Genomic DNA, 24,165 nt, shown 5'->3' on the forward strand with positions numbered 1-24,165 from the left:
TGGGGGCGGGCCGCTTGTTGTGACGCCACAGAGAACACGACGTGAGGTGCTTGGCGCTGCCGGCTGTAGGAGGATGGAGGGCCGTTTCCTGGTGACGGAGGGCCGTCTTTGCGAAGCCCCGCCCACTGGCTCCTGAGAGGACGAGCAGGTAAGGCGGACGCAGGTGACAACCCCCACCCCCACCCCGGCTCCTCTCCTCCGAAACCCAGTTCCCTGTCTCCGGGGTTGTGGACGGCGACGAGCCCCCTCCGCCTCTTCTACGCCTAGAGGACAGACGTGGGCGAGCTCAAGGCTTGCAGGACCGGCTTTGCTCCCCTTCCTGCTAGAATCCCAAGGTCTGCCAATGGGAAACACGGGATTCGGGAGCCGTGTCTTGGGATGAACCTGCATGCACAGGTCCAGGTACGTCATGCACCCTGAGCCGCCACAGGGGCAAGATTCCGATTCTAAAAACCAGCCAGAGACGCAAAGCCAGCCAAGTAGGAGAGTCGTGTTTTGTTTTCTACGGACAACTTTTCTACTGACATCAAAATTCAATTGTAAGAGTTGCCGATCTAACTGCAAATCACCCAGGGATCCGCCAGTAGGTTGCCATTAAGGTCGGCCCAGGCTTGCCCAAGAACACACCCAGTTACTTCCCTTCGGTTGTATGTGCAGGGGAGGGTGGAGTGAAGGAAGGAACTGCCAGGAAGGCTGGCGTCTCCTTGTTTGTTCCTCTGCCGTGTTGGAAAACCCTTGATAAGTTTCCGAAAGGAACCCCTGGTAGTGCAGGTGAGTTTTTGTAAGGGGAGTATTATGATTATGATTTATTGAATTTATATACTGCCCTATACCCGGAGGTCTTGGGGCAGTTCACAGAACAAAATCAAAATATAAAACCACAAAATATATAATCAAAATAAAAACAACAAGCCCCCATTGGCACACTCAAAACATTCAGTGCGAAGCCAGGGCATAATGATGCTTAACACATGCATACACATAGCCTGCACCAGTGACTTGCATCCTCCTAAGAGCAAGCTACTCTATTGTGACTCTGCATCCGAAGTGGTTGTCTGCTCCGATCCTGCCCAATGCAAAGGTGCGTTGGAATTAATCCACCCCAAAACATAGGGTGGTCAGAGATGGGTTGAGTCACTATTCTGGCAACTACTTTTTAACAGGTGGATGTTTAGGGTCTGAGAAGCAGTAGTGACCATTCATTTCAAACCATTGTGATCTTTTTCATGTGAATCAGCTTAACTGGGACCACAGAGCCAATTTTCCTTTGTGGAGCCCGTAGCCCTCTGTGATTATTATTCTTCCTCATCCTGCATCTAGTTTCTCTTATTCTACCTAGCCCTTCCTTCACCTTGTATGGTTCTCATCTACTGTTGCTGCTACTGTTGATATCTCCAGGACTCTTGTGTGAACCTAAATCTGAGCTAAAGGTGCCTGTAGAAATGCCTGTAGATTTAGAGATGCAACATTTTCAATGCCATGTTTTATTGCAGAAAGAAAATTTTTGTTTGTTTGTACAGGAATATAACTACCTTAATTTGCTTCTCAACAGGTGGAAATTGAAGACAGGACTAAAGGCACCATGAAAGAAACTGAAATAAAAAGACTGCTGTCTGCCAATGTTATCTGTATATTCTCCATTATTGTAGCAACTGTCACTCCTTCTCTGTTTTTGGAAAACTTCTCAATCTTGGGAACACACCTGACTTGGTTATCCATCTGTTCAGCAAGTGTCGGCACTGTAAATATAGTCTTGTATTTCATTCTTAAACCAAATCCATCTAATAGAAGAACTTCACTTGCCCATAAGGTAAGTTTTAATCTTGGTGAAACATAATGTTTGGAATGTCATATAATAGTAACACTTACTAACTACTTAGTACTTTTTACATCTTTTAAATATGCATCTCCTTCAGACAGTCCTGTAGGGTATGCCAGATGGGAGAGTAGAGCTGTAGTACCAGCTACCTGATAAGTTCATGGCTGAGATCAGATTTTGAACTGAGTACTTCTGGGGAATCTTTTTGGCTTTGCAAGCCTAAGATCATGGGCCAAATTTGACAGATGGACAGTCATCAGGTGATTGGGCACTTTGAAGTCCCAAAGGTAGGACTCTGACAAGGTTAGGACAACACAAGGCTCTTTGCTTCATGGTCCTAATCTCAGGTCTAGGACTACAGTGATAATATTTGATATTTTTTACTCCCGTGTTGCATTCTTTGACTTTTCAGTTATCAAAAAGGTTATAGATCTAGGGCAGGCATAGGCAAACTCGGCCCTCTAGATGTTTTGGGACTACAACTCCCATCATCCCTAGCTAACAGGAGCAGTGGTCAGGGATGATGGGAATTGTAGTCCCAAAAACATCTGGAGGGCTGAGTTTGCCTATGCCTGATCTAAGGCTAGGGCCAATCCCTGTTTGATCTCAATAATTTCCATTCTCCCCTGTGTGGTTTTTGCTGATGTGTGTTCCATTTGACTTCACTGGCACATGCCTGTTTGCAAAATGAACAAAAGTAGTTGCTGTGCATCTTCATAGAATTCATAGAATCATACAGTTGGAACGGATCCCAAAGGGACATCTAGTCCAGTCCCTTGCAATGCAGGAATCTTAACTAAAGCATCCATGACAGATGGTCATCCAATCTCTGCTTAAAAAACCTCCAAGGAAGGAGAGTCCACAACCTCCCGAGGGAATCTGTTCTACTGTTGAACAGCTTTTACTGTTAGAAAGTTCTTCCTGATGTTGAGTCGGGATCTCCTTTCATGTAGCTTGAATCCATTGGTTTGTGTCCTACCTTCCAGAGCAGGAGAACACAAGCTTGCTCCATCTTTCATGTGGCAGCCCTTTTGATATCTGAAGGTGACTCTCATGTCTCCTCTCAGTCTCCTCTTTTCCAGGCGAAACATACCCAACTCCCTCAACTGTTCCTCATAGGGCTTGGTTTCCAGACCCTTGATAATCTTGGTCGCTCTCCTCTGAACATGTTTTGGCTTGTCAGTATCATTCTTAAATTGTGGTGCCCAGAAAGCGTTCTCATCTAACTATGTCCTATTCAGGCAAGACCCACTGAAATTAACGGACATAACTAGCAGGACCAGTTGGGAGTTATTGAACCTAAATTAGTCACACCCATTAATTCCAGTGGATCTAACCTGAGCAGAACTTGGCTGAATGCAGCCAGATGTCAATAATACTACAAGGCTTAAGCACATGCAGCTGAAACAGCTGGGTATTGTTTACCCCTGCTTCTCCCTCCTATGTTGTTGTGCCCTGTGTCAAATTTTAGATTGTAAACTTCTTGGGACAGGGACCTGTCCTCCCCTGCTTGTATAAAGTGTCATGTGCGCCATGGGCACTATATAATTTTTCTTTCTTTCTTTCTTTCAAAGGTAGCAAGGTTTCTAAGATGCTGTGTATACTTCTTCATGTCTTGCATCCTATTTCATGGAATAATTGTTCTTTATGGAGCACCACTGATAGAGTAAGTTGCTTTATACAAAACACACACATCATAAATCACAAAGCCAAATGTCCTGTACTGTACTGAGTCATTTGGACCCAGGTCTGCCCAAGTTTGCATACTTCATAGTAGACCCAGGCATTTGCTTGGAGTATTGTGTAGTGGCCTGGTCACCTCTCCTTAAAAAGGAATTTGTAGAGTTGGAAAGGTTCAGAAAAAGGTCAACAAAATGGTCGAGGGGATGGAGCAACTCCCCTAGGTGGCAAGGCTGCAGCGTTTGGGACTTCTTAGTTTTGGAAATAGGGGAGTTAGAGGCTACATTATAGAGGTGTTCAGAATTATGCCTGGTGAGGAGAAAGTGGATAAGAGGAAAGCCCCCCCCTTCTCATAACACTAAATTTTGTGGACACCCAGTGAAACAGAATGTTGGAAAATTCAGGACAAACGAGCGGAAGTACTTCAGACAGCACATAATTAGACTATGGAATTTGGCCACCAGCTTGGAAGGATTAGACAAATGCATGGAAGACAATGCCACCAGTGCCACCATAATGGCTATGTCCCATCTGCACCAGCAGAAGCAATATGCCTATGAATACCAGTTGCTGGAAACTGAAGGAGAGCAGAATACTCTTGTGCTGAGTTCCTCTCATTGACCACTATGGGAACAGGATGCTAGACTAGGTGGATCCTTGGCCTGATCCAGCACAGCTGATCTTATGAGTGGGTGACGATGCCTCTTGCTTGTATGGATGAATGAATGTGTGTGTGTTTGTCTATAGTGTCCTTTGTAAAGGTAAAAGAAACACTTGTTACTCTGTCTGCTTTTGGCTCTGGACCCACTCACTCCTCACATATGATCCCTGGAAGGTGGTCCATGATGGAGTGTGGTCCTCTGTCTATTACAGAACTTAGGGAAATTGAAATCCACATTGAAGTATCCTTTCTGTTGAGTTTGCCAAGCCAGACCTTGGAAGAGAGCTTCACTGACCCATGTGCTGTTGCCTCTCTTTTTTCCAGGTCAGTACTGGAGACCTTCCTATTTGCAGTTCTTCTGTCCACATTTACTACATTGCACTGCTTGTGTTTGCTGGGGCCAAACATCCACATGTGGCTCAGGGTGTTCAGTAAAAATGGGTAAGTTGCATGCAGTATCCTAATTTTACTATTTTCCTCCATAGATTTTATTAAAGCTTAAAAGAAGATATACAGTCATACCTCGTGTTGCGTCCAGGTTGTGTTTTTTTGGGTTGTGGACTGCCGAAATCCGGAACGGGTTACTTCTAGGTTTTGGTAGTCGCGCATGCGCAGAAGCACTAAATTACGCTTTGCGCATGCGCAGACACACAGAAGCGGGTTGCAAACGCTGCGGGTTGCGAATGTGCATCCTGCACGGATCACGTTCACAACCCGAGCGTCCACTGTACAAAGATTAATATTAAATACAACATATCTTTTGTAACACAAAAAAATAAAAAAGCCAATCTAAGTAAAAACAAAGAAAGAGAAAGGGGGGAAATAGGGCTTCTGATTCTTTGACTAAAGGTAAAGGTACCCCTGCCCGTACGGGCCAGTCTTGCCAGACTCTAGGGTTGTGCGCCCATCTCACTCAAGAGGCCGTGGGCCAGCGCTGTCCGAAGACACTTCCGGGTCACGTGGCCAGCGTGACATCGCTGCTCTGGTGAGCCAGAGCCGCACACGGAAACGCCGTTTACCTTCCCGCTGGTAAGCGGTCCCTATTTATCTACTTGCACCCGGAGGTGCTTTCGAACTGCTAGGTTGGCAGGCGCTGGGACCGAACGACGGGAGCGCACCCCGCCGCAGGGATTCGAACCGCCGACCTTTCGATCGGCAAGCCCTAGGCGCTGAGGCTTTTACCCACAGCGCCACCTGCGTCCCTTTTGATTCTTTGACTATCTTTTTTTTTTTTTTTAATGGCTGATTCTTTGACTATCAGCCATTAAAAAAAAACATTCAAAACATTCACTCTAAGGTAACCCCCAACTATTCTAATTTCTATAAAACAGTGTTTTCTTTAGTCCTAAAACACAGATATCACAAGTTCACTTTCTTTTTCATGCAAAAATTCCATAATGGGTTTCCAGTCATTAATAAACATCAACAATGATTTTTTTCTAATTAAACATGTCAACTTTTCCATGTCAGCCAAGTCCATTAATTTCAGCAACCATTCCCCCATAGTAGGTAATGATAAATCTTTCCATCTTTGTGCATATAAACATCTCACTACTGTAATCATTTAATGAAATAATCTTCCATAATCCTTTTCCAATTGTGTATCCATTGGTGCTAAAAGGAAAAGTTCTGGCTTCAGTTGAAATCTTCTGTAATCTTCTGTATGATTTGTATCCAATATTACTTAGCTTTTTTATGTGTTCACCAAGCATGGTAAAATCTCCCTTCATATTTTTCACACTTCCAGCAAACATTTGGAATGCCTTTATATGTTCTGAATAATTTTGCAGGAGTTAAATACCAATGAGCCCGTTTCCTAATTTTACATTACCACGAGTGTATTTCTCTTATGTTTAGGGAACTCTACTAAATCCAATTAAATACTAAGATTATAACAAGTTGAGTGTAGCTAACATCTCTTAAACACCCAATCATTATCCTCAAAGCAGTCTCGTATGATTATAACCTTCTGAAGAAAGGACCACATGTGAACGGGTGGAAAAGGCACAGCAGATTATTCCCCAAGGGTGATCGGTTTAATAAAAACATTGTCTAAATTTATTAAAACGTCCATTGTTGGATTTTGTTGTCGTTTGGAAAACTGGAGAAATGTGGTACATGTTAGTTTGAAAACTCATTTTGAGCAGGGATGGGGAGCTTGAAACATTTAAATAGAAATTCAAGGATTGGAATCAAACCGGAAAGTGTGAGATCAAGCTTGCTTTTCTCACAGTTTGCCTTGTTTCCTTTACGTTCTTCTCTGTGTGTATTGATGTGGATAAAAGGGAGTTCTTGCATTCCTGAAGGCCAAAACATGAAAGGGCTGTAATTATTGCTAAAATCATCACACCGTTTTAGAAAGCTAGGCTTGCTATTGAGCTGAATCAGGCAGAACGTCGCAGTCTTGTGATCAGTGATATTTCTGATAGGAACCTGCCACATACCAAGTTAGACCAGGGGTTCATCTCGCTCAGTACTGCCTTCACTGGCTGGCAGCAGCTCTCTGGGGGTTTCAGACAAGGGTTTCTCCCAGCCTTGCCTTGAGATGCCAAGGATTGAACCTGGGACCATCTGCATACAAATCGGATACTCTACCACTGAGCTACAGCCTTTCCTCCTTAGATGTGATCCACTGAGTCTGCTTTATTTTGTGCCTGTGCTTATTCTGTTGTTAATTGTTGTTGTTGTTTAGTCGTTCAGTCATGTCTGACTCTTTGTGACCCCATGGACCAGAGCACGCCAGGCACTCCTGTCTTCCACTGCCTCCTGCAGTTTGGTCAAACTCATGCTGGTAGCTTTCAGAACACTGTCCAATCATCTCATCTCTGTCCCCTTCTCCTTGTGCCCTCCATCTTTCCCAACATCAGGGTATTTTCCACGGAGTCTTCTCTTCTCATGAGGTGGCCAAAGTACTGGAGCCTTAGCTTCACGATCTGTCCTTCCAGTGAGCACTCAGGGCTGACTTCCTTAAGAATGGAGAGGTTTGATCTTCTTGCAGTCCATGGGACTCTCAAGGGTCTCCTCCAGCACCGTAATTCAAAAGCATCAATTCTTCGGCGATCAGCCTTCTTTATGGTCCAGCTCTCACTTCCATACACCACTACTGGTCTATTGTTAATAGAGAGATGCAAACATAGACAGACGCTGTATAACTTTAGCATGGGATTTCAACCTCTCTTATTTTTAAAGTGGCAAATAGCAACAAGTAAGCAGTTCTCACCCTTACCCCAATGCCTTGACACTTTTGGTGAATGTTTAGCTTTATTTTCTGGGTGCTGTGTGCTCTTTAAGAAAGGGGGGGGGGTGAGTAAATTGATGCAGTCTGAAAAGTCTATTGGGTCTGGTTATTGCCTGAATGGTTATTGCCTGGGAACTACATCTGTGCCACCTTGGGGTTCAAGATGGAAGTAAGGCAGGCTACAAATACAAGGAAATAACAGGTTATTATTTTGCTGAAGGATTCCATCTATTACATTTGAATAGGGTTTCAATATTGGCATGGAAAAGAGACTGGAAGAAATGTTTTTAGGAAAGATTGCAGACTGTTTTGGTCGCATGACTGATCAGGTGGAAAGAGGGACTGAACACGAGTGTGCCAGGTTTTGTTGTTGATGTTCTTCTTGTTTTAAATTACACCCTGCTTAAATTGACCCCATCAGACTTTCCAGTAGCTTAGGACAAAAAAATACAATAAAAACCTGTCCCCAGACAATTTGAAATCCTATCTTGCAAACCTCTTTTATCCCTCCTTCCTGAGTTCTGAAGGCCTTTGCAAAACGGGGAAGTTTTCATGCTAAGGTGGGGGGTGGGGTATGCTGCCAGTGGGCCGGATCCTTGTGTCCCCACACTGTGCGTGAGTCACATTTGACAGGTGAGCGGAGCCACCCACTTGCCAATTGCCTGATATCACAATGACATCAGGTGGCCGGCTTTCAGCCCCACACTTTGAAATCAGACTCTGCAGGCAAAGGCACAACCCACAGGATGCTGACAATCAACTCATTGTTAGGCCTTGCCAAGCCCTGGGGTGTAGCACTCTGCAAAATCTGACAATCATCTGGTTGCCGGAGTCTCTAAAAAGCCAGGCAGACAGTGCTTTGCAGGCACCACTGGTCACCTGATTGGCGGCTCCTGCCAGTCCCCTTTCAGCTCAGCCATGTCTTCATCTGCCCCACACCTAATACCGCATATGACATCACATGTAGAGAAAGTGGGCATAGCTTGTTCTCCCAGTTCAAAAGGGGGGGGGGGGCACAGGCCTGTTGCCCCTCTGCTGCTCTAGGGCGTCAGAAAAAATTCCAGTTCACTCTGAAAATTTGCCCTAAGCGATTTCCCCCATTCCTTATTAAAAGTTTGGTCTTCCTGATTTAAAACTTATCTTAAAAGACCATTGTAAACAGTTAAAATCGTTAGTAGGATTGGAATATCACTTGTAGTTTAATGGTGGATTCTGGACACAACGGAGATGTAAAAGATTTGGATCATCATAAAAGATGCAGGAGGAATTACTAATAAAAGGACTCACAAAGGAGAGGATGGAAGCCCAGGAGATTCCTTGGTTTCTTGTTTTTATTATTTATGTTTGATATGTAACTGTCAAAATTTTATCTGAAAAACCAAAGAATTTTTTTTTTGCCCTAAGCAAATTTACTTCCAGAAAATGTTCCACTTCAGAATTTTCTAGGAAACTCCCATCACTGGCTGCTTAACTTTTCCCTCCTGCTATGGATCTCCCGCCCCCACCCCCAACCTCTCCTTGAAGTGCTTGCTTTGGATTAGGCAAACTGCCTGAGGAGAAGGAATCATCTCTGTCTGCTCCTACAGCTGCTGTGATAAAATCTGGAGGTTCCCCGCCTGGCAGCTGCATTAGAGTGGTGGAAAAGTGGCGAGATATTCCCCTTGTCTCCCGCCTCACACGTGGTTTGGTCCTGTCAAAGTCACTGTTAACAAGTGCTTTTGTTAACAAGTCATCTGTCATCTCAAGAAACGCTAGCAGAAGGCTCTTCTGTGACAGAAGGAGTGCAACAACTACTTTCTGATTTCTCCCCCCCCCCCCCGCAGCTCCAATGTTGCTATGGCTCAGCTCTGTCATTAGGCACTGCTTTTGGAAAAACCGAAGATAATAGCAAATGGTGTTATCGTGTAATTTTGGTTTGGATTGGGTAGATATGTTCAGGGACATATTATTCCACTTGAATCGTCTCTACAGAATACATTCGCTATAGTCCTCCTAGAGCGGCAACAAATAGTTGTCCTTTTTATTTCACGCATCTTCAAGTAGTGACAATTAACAAGTGTCTCCTGCTAAACAGGCACTTGCTTTGTCCTGTTGGGGGGTCAGTGTGTACAGTAGTTCTAGAAGGCAGATGCAGAAATTGTGCTGTTGACCACAGTCTGGTGTGTGTGTGTGTTTTGATGTTCTTGCACATGAAAAATTGTGGGTTGCATCCAAGTATTGAGAGCAAAACACTGACATTCATGGACTTAAGATAGCCGTGTCTATTAAATTCAGTGGGTCTCTACTCCAAGTATGATTTAGTTGGATACAAGCACACGTTTTTATCTGATTTAGCAGTCACCAGCCTAAAATGGACCATTCACTAAACTGTAGGACTTTCAGTAACTATGAGGAGTCATTAGTTTGGCAGTCTACCTGGATTATGAAGTTATAACTCTACCAACTTCCATTCTCTGGCCATCCAGCTCTGTAAGGTATCTTCCTTGGTAATTCGGCCAGAAGGACAAACTCACGTGGGGTGATATGACTCTGGTAGAATCTCTCCAGGCGAGGAAAAATTACCCGAATAAATATTGTGTCATTTAAAATATAGGAATATTCAAATTAACAGTAGAATAGTATTATAGCTATATGCCTAAAAAGTAAAACTTCCCACAATGGCAAAGGCAGGCATTTTAAAAACACTTAATGTTTAGTTGGTTGCAGGACACCCATAGCAAATAACAAAGACCCTCAACTCTCCCATGGCAGAAGATGCAACGTATAAGTCATTGTGCGTAGCCTCTGCTATCTTCAAAGTGAAGACCGCTTAGCAATAGACTTGACTATGTCTTTACAGGGAAGTTAGCTGGAAATTAACTTGCAGGTACAAGGTGCTACAAGAGCTCTGAGATAGGAGCTGTGTTACTAAAGGCAACCAGAAATAATACCTTGTACATGACTTGGTGCAAGGCATGCTCATGTTTCCAGCAAGTCAATACATGGTTGTGATTATTTGGTGTCTGATTCTAGTGGCCCCAGCTTACTCTGTTCACTGAGTCTCTTAGAACTTATTCGGGTGAAGGTGACTTTGAGCTTCTGCCTCTCTGCCTAGCTCTTTGCCCATTACATACATAGCCCCATCCAATCTCCATTCCCTGGCCATGTTAGAGTATGACATTAGTGAGACTCAAGAGTCCCAGTTTGCACATAACGGTAAACCATGGTTTAAAGTTACGAGGGTGAGGATCATGTGCTGGCCCTGTCCCCCTCCGGTGCAGCTGCCAAGAAGAGCTTGGATGCTTCCGTTTCTGATGTAGTTTAGTCTTATGTCCTGACCCTACACTGTTGTTAGTGAAAACAAGCAAGCTTCATAAAGTACGGTTTGAAGTTGCTTTGCTTTCTGTAACCGTAGTTAAGATTAACCATAATTTGTCAGCTTCAATGGCATGACAAGTTCTGGTTAGTTTAAAACAGAAGCAAAAGTGTCTGCAAAACTCTTGTCCATTCCAAAGAAGGAGGGAGGAGCAGGAACTGGAACCCAGAAATTAGTTTGTATATAATTATTATTTCGTTGTACATTTGTGTAAGAGTTGGCATTATACCGAGGTAGCATTCTATTATACTAAATCTAATTATCCCAAGATACTTAGTGTTTCACTGACAGTCTTCAACTTTAACTGATTTTTGTTTTCTTTGCAAAAAAATAAAATATTTATCAGGTTGTATTCAACAAAGTCATCCCATAAACTTCCATTTCCTGTGTAACCCCTCTCTGCTCCAGTAGGTTGGGGGAGACCTCAGAACAGATTGGGTCAGGGCAGGGAGAGGAGAGGAAGGAGATGTTCATTGTGCAGGTGAAAGTCCTTGTGCTAATGGAACACCTGTTGGACTACAACCCATTACCTTTAATTCCCACTGCCCCCTTAAAAGTCTATAATGTTTCAGTGGCAAATAATAGTTGGGGAGTGAAATGATTTTGCGGCGTTCTTTTTAATGCATTCTGAAAAACACTCAATTTGGAAACTCCCTATTAAGCATAAAAAGGCATTGGCCGGAACATGCTGAACAATCTGAATTCTCTGTTCCCCAGCCAGCAATATGGGCATTTTGTTGGAAGTCTCTAGTGGATGAACTATGCAGTCAATTGAGCATTTGGATTTGGCCTGTTGGGAGGTATGCTGGTGTACTAAAGCACGATGTCTTAATGTGCACCCACCCACGTCATCTCAGTTCAGCATGACCACCACTTTAAGGGCAAAAATGGCGAGGTTTTCTTTAAACATTTGCACAGTTGGCATGAACTCAAAAAGGCTCCGTGACCGGTGATGCTGGCACATGTTTGCAGGTGCAAAAATGGAGTTGCCTGTCTCTACGGGTGATAAGCTTGGGCAGCATGGAGTGAGGAAGGGGTGGTGGTGGTGGTGGAAGTAGATGGGCTGATTAGTCAGTGACCCAAGTTTCTGTATCCGAGTACCTTTTGTCTCCTTACACTGATTTTTTATATGTAGAATTCAGGTGCTACTGGGATAAGTCTTAAGGGGAGATAACTCTAATGGATGATGGAGAGAAACTGGGGGTTTTCTCATTGGAAGCTGCCTTATGCCATATGCCAAGTCATCTTTGGCCAGTCTAGCTTACTCTGCATAATCTGACTGGCAGTGGTTCTCCAGGGTTTCAGCAGGAGTCTTTCCTATCACTATCTAGAGATGCCAAAGATTGACCCAGTGATGTTTTGCCTGCCACGTATGTGCTCTGCAGCTGAGTTCTAACTCTTGTAATTCTTACTCTTTTATGGGATGAAAAAGCACAGGGAAAACCAACAGTGGTGGGGTATGTACTGGGTACCTGTGTTGTGGACTCAGACCCTACTGTTGTCTTAGGTAAGTTACTTCCTTCACCAGTGTCGAAGCAATGATTCTTCAACATCAACTTCGTTGGACTGGTCATGTTGTGCGGATGCCTGATGATCGTCTTCCAAAGCAATTACTCTATTCCAAACCTAAAAATGGAAAGCGTAATGCAGGTGGTCAACAAAAGAGGTTTAAAGACTCTCTCAAGGCAAATCTTTAAAAATGTAGTATAAACACCGACAACTGGGAAACACTGGCCTGCGAGCGCTCCAGTTGGAAAACAGCCTTTACCAAAGGTGTCATGGGATTTGAAGACACTCAAACTCAGGACGAAAGGGGGAAATGTCCTAAGAGGAAGGCATGCTTGGCAAATCCACACCGTGATCAACTCCCGCCCAGAAACCAATGTCCACACTGTGGAAGGACATGTGGATCCAGAATTGGCTTCCAGAGTCACTTACGGACTCATGGTTAAAACAGTGTTTATGGAAGACAATCTTACTCAGCTAAGAGTGATCGCCAAAGACTTCCTTCCATCTTGTCCAGCTTTCTGCTTCCAACGTTAGCTATTCAAGCACTGACCAAAGGCGATCTCACTTCCCCTGTGGTTTGTCCAAGAGCACCTCTTGTTGAGAGGTAGGCTGCCTCTGAATCTGGAGCTTCTATTTCTCTATCATGGGGAACGTACAGTTGAAAGGGGCCCCAAGGGTCCTCTCATCCAACCCCCTGCAGTGCAGGAATTGCAGCTAAGAATGGGCAGAGCAGGTAGGAAGAGCTGCCTGCTATCGGGGTGGAGCTGAGAGAAGGTATTATGGCAGGGATCCCCAAATGGGATTACTGACTCTGTCATTTGCCATGCTGGCTGGTGGATGTTGCTGTTCCAATAGTGTCTGCAGGGCACCATGTTGGCACAAGTATTATGGGGGTGGTTTGGTAGTGTGGAAAGGACATTTGCACACATACTCCATGTCATCGGAGTCGCCAGCTGTCCCGGGGAACTCAAATGTTTAAAAATAAACCCCCACCCTTTTTTTGCAGGGGGTGCATGGAGTGTGCGCAGAGAATGCAAAGAGTTTTCATTGTTTGGTGCAGTCTTTCTGAGTGTGTTGTGCACACACACAAAGAGAATTATATATAAATAAGCCACATCCTGTGCTTTAAATAATTGCTCCTCACGGCTCCTGTCTCCTGTAGTTCTGTCTGCGAGGAACAAGACGCCTACGGCTCGCCACTCCTGGACTTTGCTTTGTGCTCTGACATCTCTGTATTGTAACCGGTGTCACTAAGCTAATGGCCAGCTGTCACAAGCCCAGAGCGGGGAAGAAATGCTGCGAAGAGATTGTCAGGGCTGATGGAGGCAGGAGAGGAAACCTCTTTGGAAAACTGCTCAAGCATTGTTGGCGAAAATAGCAGGCTGCACAAAAAGCCCTTGCTTGTCTTACAGACAATTGGCGATTTTGTTACTGCTGCTATTTGATTCCTTCTTTGCCTTTCTCACCTCTTACCTCCCTCCAACCCCCTGCCTGGGTTAGCTGCTCACTTTTTGTTTTGTTTTATAATTATTTTTTTAATCTTTTTTTTTAAAAAAAGGAATACAGCAAAGAAAAGGCACAGTTGCTCCAACCCCATTTAAAGAAACCCCCCTTTCCCCATGGTGACCCAGGCGGCATGACTCAAAGCAATAAACGCTTACCTAGCAGGCAGCCTTATGGCGATGTGGCGATCACACAGGGTCCCCGAACATTTAACGTTCTATTGATCCCTGTGCCACCACTGTGCTCGCTTCCCCGCTGCCACCAATCACTTACTCTCTGGTAAAACACTGACTCCAGACAGTTGTTAAAAGTGAACTAAAAAAACAAGTTTAATTTACAAACATTAACAAGGTTATGGTTTCTCCAATAATATTCCTGTCAGTACCTTAACTTTAGTTTCTTTACCGGCCTATACCTTCCTAATACCTTCTGACTGATTATCTCAACTGTTTGACTGACTCCTCTTAACAGATTCTCTCTCACTCTCACCCCAGACTAGCCCAACCCACAGACTTATCTGTCTCTTCTAACTCCAGACTGTCTTCTCAACCACCCTAACACTAATTCCTCCAAAAACCCCCCCTCTGTGCTTAAACCTTATACACAGTTAACTCTGTCCCCTGGGTTCCAATTGGTTAGTCATTTTACAATTAGTTAACCCTTTCCTTACGAACCCAGTATGATGTCACACACATAGGAGGGCAAACGCCACAGGCGGGTTCCACTAGGATGAGCAGTTTAGGAGGTAGTGGATCTCTGGCTCAGCCTGCTGATTCCCAACTCATCCAGTGTTAAGTCCCCAACTCCTTGGTCAAAGATAAGGCTGTGTAACTTAGAATCATAGAATCATAGAGTTGGAAGAGACCACAAGGGCCATCGAGTCCAACCCCCTGCCAAGCAGGAAACACCATCAGAGCACTCCTGACATATGGTTGTCAAGCCTCTGCTTAAAGACCTCCAAAGTAGGAGACTCCACCACACTCCTGGGCAGCAAATTCCACTGTCGAACAGCTCTTACTGTCAGGAAGTTCTTCCTAAGGTTTAGGTGGAATCTTCTTTCTTGTAGTTTGGATCCATTGCTCCGTGTCCGCTTCTCTGGAGCAGCAGAAACCAACCTTTCTCCCTTCTCTATGTGACATCCTTTTATATATTTGAACATGGCTATCATATCACCCCTTAACCTCCTCTTCTCCAGGCTAAACATGCCCAGCTCCCTTAGCCGTTCCTCATAAGGCATCGTTTCCAGGCCTTTGACCATTTTGGTTGCCCTCCTCTGGACACGTTCCAGTTTGTCAGTGTCCTTCTTGAATTTGCTTGAACTTGCTCATCCCAACTCAGCTGTGACTCATCGGCTTAGTTGAACCATAGTTGACCATTGTTGATCATCAAATTTCCAACCCTTCGTCTCCCTCCCGTGCCTTTTAAAATCCCAGCAAGTCTCCCCTGTCCCAATTCAGCAATATTGTGTGGAGGTGAGAGACAATGCCAAGCGCTTGCCTTGCGTTTCCATTTAGTTGCATCGTTGATGCCAGGTGTGCTTGTGCAAACTAGACTGGGATCCTAAATCTGTACTATCTCTTGCTTCTCTGTGAGATGTATTTCTTTTTTTACATTTCTTCCTTTCTCTCTTTTTTTGTCCTTAGGGTCTTTTGTAGTATTTCTTTGCCTCCTTGTAATTATGGTCTAGTTTGCAGTGAAGTGGTAAATCTGTGTCTGGGCTCTCTCCCTCCAGACTGCAGGGAAGGACTTGCATGACTGGCTGCTTCTTGAGCCAAAAATAAAAATAAAAATGAGAAAAGTGGAGTGCTTGCCCTTGCTTCTCCTTGGCATGGGGAATGGGCACAGCTCGGTAGCAGTGTCTTCTTTGCATGTCGATGGTCTTGGGGTCAATCCCTGGCATCACCAGATAAGACTGGGAATGTCTGCACTCTGAAACCCTGGAGAGTTGTTGCCTCTCAGCCCAGACAGTACCAATCAGGGGTCTGACTCTGTCTATGACAGCTTCCTAGGGCCAGCTTTTCAACACGACTTTTTGGTTCCTGAAATTCATTCTGATTGTGCAGATAGAATTCTACAGGACATGTTGCTGGTGTGTGAAAACAGTTCAGATCCAATGATCTCCAGGTGGTGGAGACATCAGGATCCATCCTGGCTTTTGGGCATCTTCACTTGGTCGCAAGCGACTGACAGACAGGTGCAAAATGCGCCTGGCAAATTTTGAATGCTGTTCCCAGGGAACTGGTGAATTGTAGCTCTGTGAGGGGAATAGTAAAGGGTAAAGAGACCCCTGACCATTAAGGGGTTGCGGCGCTCATCTCGCTTTATTGGCCAAGGGAGCCGGCATACAGCTTCTGGGTCATGTGGGCAGCATGACTAAGCCGCTTCTGGCGAAGCAGAGCAGTGCATGGAAATGCCGTTTACCTTTCCGCCGGAGCGGTACCTATTTATCTACTTTCACTTTGACGTGCTTTTGAACTGCTAGGTTGGCAGGAGCAGGGACCGAGCAACAGGAGCTCACCCTGTCGTGGGGATTCGAACCACCGACCTTCTGATCAGCGAGTCCTAGGCTCTGTGGTTTAACCCACAGTGCCACCCGCTTGAGGGGAATAGTCTCCAAAGAATCCTCAGCACCCTTAACAAACAGTAGCTTCCATATTTCTTTGGGAGAAAGCCACAGCTGTCTGAAGTGGCATCTTAGTGCTTTAAATGTATGGCGTAAATGTGGCCTTAGACGCGGTAATTAGGATTTGGATGCATCACTGATATCTACGGAGTCACATTTTGTGGTGTCTTCATTGCTGTAAAATCCGAGGTTATTCTCCCTCTTTTGCTGCAGAAGACTTTCCCTAGTGTGCCGGGTGATTCACAATGACTTCAGGATTTCTTTCCTGAGTGGCAATTGCTAATTCAGAGGCTAAAACTTGGGGTGGGGAATCTGTGTATGTATTTTGTGTGCCTTCCCTGCCGCCCCATTACCACCTGGAATATCATCTGCTGTTTCTTTGCCCACACTATGTGTTATGAAAGCTTTCTGCAGCTCCTCGCAATCTGTTGTGGATTTTTAGCCGTTGTGATTTGTTTCTGTGTCATCTGCACATTTAGCTGCCTTGACACTTTTTTGCAGTTCGGATCCTCAGACTGTGGTTGCTAGTTTTCTCCATTATAGATATTGACCATATGTAACACACACACACACACACAGAGAGAGAGAGAGAGAGAGAGAGAGAGAGAGAGAGAGAGATAAAATGTGCTTTGGCCAGTTGTCTAGTCATGAAAAAGGTGCATAAACTTAAGCAAGCAATAAGTATTTCAGGACCTGAGCTATAAATGCTGCAAGGCTTTTGCAGTGTACGTCTGACGTATAAAAAAATAACAATGAGACATTTTGCTTAGGTTGCTTCTCTCTCTTCCTTGGCCAAAGTCGGTTGTTAGCGCAGATGCCATGTCTAAGCAAAGCCTCTAATGCGATAAATTCAGCTACAGACTAACCAGGAGATACTCTCTTGCCGTCTGCGCAGAAGTGTTTGTTTATGCTGGAGCTGATTTTGCAGGCGCCGCTGTACTTCAGGAATTTGAAGTGTTATTCCAGCCTGGTGATTTGGGCTTATTTTGTGTCTGCCGTGAATGCTTTTGAGCTAGGAGAAAAGTTGGATCTTCCCTCTTTCTGTGCATACAGCCTGGGTAATAATGTTGCAGCCAGATGGCAAAGTGTCTGTAAACACTGAGCGCTGAAGGCTCCAACGATGCCCTTTCTGTGACAGCTAAGAGTCATTGTGGTTACTTTTATTTACTACTTTAAAATTGGTACAAGCTGGATTGAAGAGTCTTCTAAGGATATCTATCGCCCTGTGTTTTCAGACATAGGAACATAGGAAGTTGCCTTATACCTAGTCAGTTGCCTTATACTATTGATCCATCTAGCTCAATATCGTCTTCACTGGCTGTTAGTAGGTCTCCAGGGTTTTGGACATTTTCATCCCCAACCCAGAGATGCTCAGGATTGAGCCAGGCGACTTGTGCTTGCAGAGCTGATGGTCTGCTTCTGAGTTAGGTGTGGTGTAGTGGTTACGAGTGGTGGACTCGTAATCTGGTGAACCGGGTTTGCGTCCCCGCTTCTCCATATGCAGCTGCTGGGTGATCTTGGGCCGGTCACACTTCTCTGAAGTCTCTCAGCCCCACTCACCTCACAGAGTGTTTGTTGTGGGGGAGGAAGGGAAAGGGGATTGTTAGCCGCTTTGAGACTCCTTAAAGGGAGTGAAAGGCGGGATATCAAATCCAAACTCTTCTTCTTCTTCTTCTTCTTCTTCTTCTTCTTCTTCTTCTTCTTCTATGGCCCTCCCCCAAATTGGTATCTGCAGTCCGCGGTTTACAGTGTTCCCTAAGAGATGTGTCCAAAACATTGGCTGTCTAAAGTGCAGCTCATTCCCTATGTTACATTTCTGTGTGCATACACATGTGCACTCATCTGTGAATTATGTGCTTAAAAATAAAATGCCGTTTCCTTCCCATTTCTTGCAAAATGCCTATAGTTGGAAACCGCTATATATTTTTTTTAAAAAAACCAAGCATGATTGAAAACAATATTAGACCAAAATGGACAGAAGCAGTAAATAAAACCTCTGGAGCTGCAGTCAAGCATCGGTCAGCAATAAAAGAAACACAAGTTAACTCTTTATTCGAGGAACCAAAACAGTGCAGGCCTAGTGATCCCATCAACTCTTCCCAGTAGGTCTTGCTCCAACAAGGCAGTTGCGAGGACTGAAGTTCCCCATCTTCCCACTACAGTGGTACCTCAGGTTAAGAACTTAATTCGTTCTGGAGGTCCATTCTGAACCTGAAACTGTTCTTAACCTGAAGCACCACTTTAGCTAATGGGGCCTGCCGCCGCGCCGCTGCTGCACAATTTCTGTTCTCATCCTTAAGCAAAGTTCTTAACCCGAGGTACTATTTCTGGGTTAGTGGAGTCTGTAACCTGAAGCGTCTGTAACCCGAGGTACCACTGTACTTCCTAAGACTCCTCCTCTCCAGGGTCTTTCCCAAGCAGTCGCATACTGCGCCTGCACACAACCTCCCTCTGCTCTGCCCTCTTCAATTCTCTGCGTGTTCTAGGAGACCAGGAAAGAAGGGAGCTGGTCGCAGCAGGAGAGGGAGACTTCATGGCTTTTTCAGCAGCCGGCCTATCTGTCTTCTGGCCCTCCTCCTCTTCTGCCTCCGAGTCTGAACTGCTCTCTGCCACTGTCTCTTCCTGCTCACCAAACCCTGTTCCCTTTTCTGCTTCCAACACCTCATCCTCCCAGTCTGCTCTCTCTTCTCTGCACTCATGGTCATCCCACCACCAGTCTCCTGGCTCTGAGCCATCTTTCCCTTGGGGGGTTCCCTAGCTGGTACCTCCCACCATTCCTCTGCATCCAAGCAAATCCATGACAGAAACTGAGGGAGCTTGGGGGGGGGGGATGATCAAGAACTGCAGAAACCATAGGCCAGCCAGAACCCAAAAGTTTTTAACCAGCAGGGTGGGGTCCAAATGGGGGCACACAGTTCGATGGATCGAGGGCCACGACAGGGAAAGCCGTTTCATGTGTTCCCACCACCCACATTTCAGTGTGCAATGTGCAAAAGAGCTTTGCCAACTGATTGGAGATAATCAGCAGGATATTTGGGGGCGCTGGTCCATTTTTGCAAATGATCCAGCTCCAGGTGCAAGGATAGAAGAACGCATTGTGTTTCCATATGTCAGGCAGGGATGGAGAATTCTGTGACTCTCCAGCTGTTGGACTCTTAACTCCCATTGGCTCTGCCGACTGAGCCTGATGGGAGGTGGAGTCCGCCAACATGTGGATGGTCACAGGATCCTGCTGTCAAGCAAAGAGAGGGCGCAGAATGTCAGTTTAGAATGGGATGCCATTGCATAAGATGCCATGCACCTTTGTCAGTGCCATCTAGATAGCTGACAACTTGAAAACTTTCTCTCATTCCCCCCCCCCAATCCTATGGTTACATAAGCAGCAATTTTCTCAGCGGGGGCGGAAAGAAACCAAACCAATTTTAAGTGAAATCCGATTCCTGATGTAAGTAAATCTCATCAGACTCATGTGGATAGACATCTGGGTCTAGCTCCAGGAAGTGGCAGTCCCTTGTGGTTCTTGCGCATAAGTCTCTATCAGGACTTGGACGACAACAATGCAAGGATCTTGATTTACATCTAATTAAATGTCAACGATTTGAATTAGATTTCCCTCCAATGTGACTAGAATTCCTCAGCCAGGAGCCTTTGATACCCCGCTGAACTTAATTAAAAAGCTTGCACAGTGGGAGGAATGGCAGCATGTGAACAGTGAATCACGAGGGTTCGGAAAAGCCCCTGGTGCCACACGGAGTCCCAGAAGGGTACCAGTGCTGGTGAAATTTTATTGTTACTTTGCTGAAAGGAGTGAGGCTTTGCCCCCATTGATTTGATCTGCAGTTCGCTCAGCCCACATCCCACGAGGCAGAGTTGCCCCTGGGCTGTTTCAGCTGTGGGGCTTTCTGGACTCTAACCATCTGATGAGCTTTCTGTACTGCTTTGCGGGTGAGGCAGAGGCAAATGTGCGCAGCCAATATTTATGTATTTTTAAAAACTATACCCCGCTTTTCACCACCTGGGTCTCAAAGCAGCTTACAACAGACCCTCCAAGTGTCCCTGTATTCCAGGGACAGTCACAGATTTACAGAAGCCATCCCGGTTTCTGATTTGATTCCAGAATGTCCCAGTTTTCCTTAGGACTTCCCTATTTCCTTCAGGGAAATGTTGGAGGGTATGGAGTTATGTGACCCCGGAGCCAAGGAGATCAGTAACTATGCAACCTTTAGAAAACATCCGAAGGCAGCCCTGTGTAGGAAATTTTAAAAATGTTTTAATTATGTTTTTATATCTGTTTGAAGCCGCGCAGAGTGACTGTGGCAACCCAGTCTGATGGGTGGCGTATAAGTACAGTGGTGCCTTGCAAGACGAACGCCTCACAAGACAAAAAAACTCGCAAGACGAAAGGGTTTTTGGTTTTTTGAGTTGCTTCGCAAGACGATTTTCCCTATGGGCTTGCTTCGCAAGACGGAAACGTCTTGCAAGTTTGTTTCCTTTTTCTTAACACCGTTAATACAGTTGCGACTTGACTTTGAGGAGCAACTCATAGAACGCGGTGTGGTAGCCTTTTTTGAGGTTTTAAAAGACTTTGGTGATTTTTGAAGCTTTTCCAAAACTTTCCCGACACCGTGCTTCGCAAGACGAAAAAAATCGCGGAACGAATTAATTTTGTCTTGCGAGGCACCACTGTAATAAAATTCTTTTTTCTTATGGAATTGGACGTCCCTGTTTTCATCGGAGGAATGTTGGAGGGTATGCTTACAACATTAGGCATGGAGAGACCTGGTCTGAACAGAGACATTGGATTCTTATCTCATTATACATGACTTAGCCATTTCTCACCTTCTCACCCCTTGCCTTTTCCTGTAAGACCTATTACAGTCGTTAAGAGTCATCAACAGGCTCATCTCAGCTATCTGCCAATCTCCCATTCCCACCACCCTTCTGAGTAATACCCCTCCCCACCTTCTCACTATATAGAAGGATCTGGCAACTTCTGTTTCAGTGTATCTGAAGAAGTGTGCATGCACACGAAAGCTCATACCAAGAACTAACTTAGTTGGTCTTTAAGGTGCTACTGGAAGGAATTTTTTTATTTTAACATTAGGCATATACAGTATGGAATGGAATCCGTTCCAGAAGCCCGTTTGAGTTCCAAAACGTTCAGAAACCGAAGCACGGCTTGTGATTGGCTGTGGGAAGCTCCTGCAGCCAATCGGAAGCCCCATCGGACGTTCGGCTTCCAATATAATGTTTGAAAACCGGAGCACTCAATTCTGGTTTTCGATCGTTCAGGAGCCGGGACGTTCGACTCCCAAGGCATTCGGCAGCTGAAGTACGACTGTATACAAACTATTTTAAGCAGAAATTAAACATCAGAAATTTAAACAAAGAACTTCAGCGGTATTATTAAAGCCACTGATCTCTGTAGGTATTAGCAATGTAGCAGTTACAACCCTCAGTAGCTGTATAAATCAGCATTAACCAAGTAAAACTGTAGGCAAAACGTATGTTCCAAATGCCTCTCAAAATGGGAGTGTTTTCATAAGCTGCTTTTAACGCAGTAAAGATGCAGCCTGATGGGCCTTGAGAAAGAGAGCGAAATCCACAGTGTTGAGAGCACTGCTGAGAAGATAATCACTAAATGATTCCCCCCTTGGGCAAAGGATCCTTTAAGAAGTTCTACTGTTATAATCAGGAAGACACTCACAGTATTCTTTAGTTATGTAGGATCCAGACGATGTCTGGCTTTAAAAGGAATTCACTTTAAACCCCACGGCTTGACATATGAGAGGGACCACTGGTAGTGTGTAAATCGAGTGTGACTGTTACTATTATTTTTTAGTACGTACGCCTGCAGTTTTGCAGCTTGACCCTGTACATTTCACTTAGCTGGTGGGACCTGCTTCCTAGTAAACATCTTTACTAGGATAGTACACTTGGACAGCTCAGCTGGTATAGCATGAGACTCTTATCTCTGGGTGATACGTTCGCGCCCCACATTGGGCGAACAGATTCCTGCAATGCAGGGGGTTGGACTAGATGACCCATGGGACCCCTTCCGTCTCTACAATTCTGCGACCCTTTCTTTGGGATTTGTGGGACACGGGTGGCGCTGTGGGTTAAACCACAGAGCCTAGGACTTGCCGATTAGAAGGTTGGCGGTTCGAATCCCCGCGACGGGGTGAGCTCCCGTTGCTCAGTCCCTGCTCCTGCCAACCTAGCAGTTCAAAAGCACGTCAAAGTGCAAGTAGATAAATAAGTACTGCTCCAGTGGGAAGGTAAACGGCGTTTCCGTGCGCTGCTCTGGTTTGCCAGAAGCGGCTTAGTCATGCTGGCCACATGACCCGGAAGCTGTACGCCGGCTCCCTCGGCCAATAAAGCGAGATGAGCGCCGCAACCCCAGAGTCGGCCACAATTGAACCTAATGGCCAGGGGTCCCTTTACCTTTATCTTTGGGGTTGCAGCCTTGGCTAGACAGGTCCAATGCTGCGAATCATAGAATTGGAGAGTTGGAAGGGACCCCTTGCAATGCAGGAATCTCAACTAAAGCTTCCATGACGGATGGCTGTCAAACTTCTGCTTAAAAGCCTCCGAGGATGGAGAGTCTGCAACCTCCCGAGGGAGTGCGTTGCACTGCTGGACAGCTCTTACTGCCAGAAAGTTTTTCCAGGTGTTTAGTTGGGATCTCCTTTCCTGTAACATGTCCCTACGGAGCAGGAGAAACCACATTACTCTATCTCCCACGCAACAGGCCCTTTAGATGTTTGAAGGTGGCTATCGTATCTCCTCTCAGTTTCCTCTTCCCCAGGCTAATGCATGTATCCCACCACACCTCTAAAGTTACTGAGCTTTTTTTTTTTTTGACATTTCTCCCCCAGGGCAATGTCCATCTGGGATAGCAGTCTACAGATTACCGCGATGTGCAGCGTGGTGGGGGCGTGGCTTGGAGCATTTCCTATTCCACTGGATTGGGATCGTCCATGGCAGGTTAGTTTCTTCATCTTATATGTGAACGAACATTGGCCGATCAGACCTCTAAGTCTTCCATGCCATTTCCAAGAGCGGCCGTACCCCCTTTGAGAAACCTGGAAGCAGGACATTAAGGTGGCAGATTTCCCTGTTGCTATTCCACAAGCCCCTGCTGTATTCTGTCCCTGAACCTGGAGATTTACCTCTTTTGGAAAAATGGCCATTGATAGATTTATCCTCCAGGTTGCTTTGTTAATGGTCCAGGAATGTCATTGTTGGAGTTCAGTCCACGTGACCTCTCAGCGCTGCACCCTTGATGTCTCAGGGGGGGCCACGTGTTTTTTCTGCCATCTGAGAACGTGGCCTGCACTGCTGCAGCTTCCCCCCATTAAAAGCACTTAACAAGATGCATCTGGAGCGGGCTATTGGCACCAAATTGATCTGCAAAAGTGGTGTGGCCAAGCCCTGTGCCCGAAAACAATACTTTGCAGTTTTCGAAAAAGCAGAGCCCTGGCAAGCTTTGCTGCTGGTGAGGAAAATGTGACGCTTGCAGGAAAGCTGTAAATGCAGCTGGCTGAGCGGCTACTGGCAATTGATGCCATTTTCAGAGTTGCATAACCCCTGCAGGTCAGTTCAAGAGCTTTCTGACTTTAAAACCAATCTAAAGCAGTTTCTTTCTCCTTTCGCAAGCGGAGGAGAGAGGGAATAGTCCGTGAAAATGGATGAACCTGTTCTCCCGGCTCCAACCACAGGGAAGGAATTTATTTTAGCCATATTGCAACTTAGATCTCTTAGTGGCATTAACGCA

General features: G+C 45.4%; 1 protein-coding gene across 2 annotated transcripts in view; it reads left to right on the forward strand.

Moving 5' to 3' along the window:
* The first annotated feature begins 123 nt into the window (after window positions 1-123).
* Window positions 124-24,165, forward strand: part of PIGF (phosphatidylinositol glycan anchor biosynthesis class F) — a 42,004-nt gene continuing 17,962 nt past the window's right edge. The window contains exons 1-5 of one of the 2 annotated variants that reach the window (XM_082217959.1): window positions 124-402; window positions 1,553-1,810; window positions 3,394-3,485; window positions 4,485-4,601; window positions 23,267-23,375. In XM_082217959.1, the coding sequence (XP_082074085.1) occupies window positions 379-402; window positions 1,553-1,810; window positions 3,394-3,485; window positions 4,485-4,601; window positions 23,267-23,375 (600 nt within the window). In that variant the 5' untranslated portion in view covers window positions 124-378. Of the gene's footprint in view, window positions 403-634; window positions 772-1,552; window positions 1,811-3,393; window positions 3,486-4,484; window positions 4,602-23,266; window positions 23,376-24,165 lie in introns of those variants that run through there. The other variant, XM_082217960.1, reaches the window with a different exon arrangement.

This window comes from Podarcis vaucheri (assembly GCF_965113315.1).
Source record: "Podarcis vaucheri genome assembly, chromosome: 3".
Classification (NCBI taxonomy): domain Eukaryota; kingdom Metazoa; phylum Chordata; class Lepidosauria; order Squamata; family Lacertidae; genus Podarcis; species Podarcis vaucheri.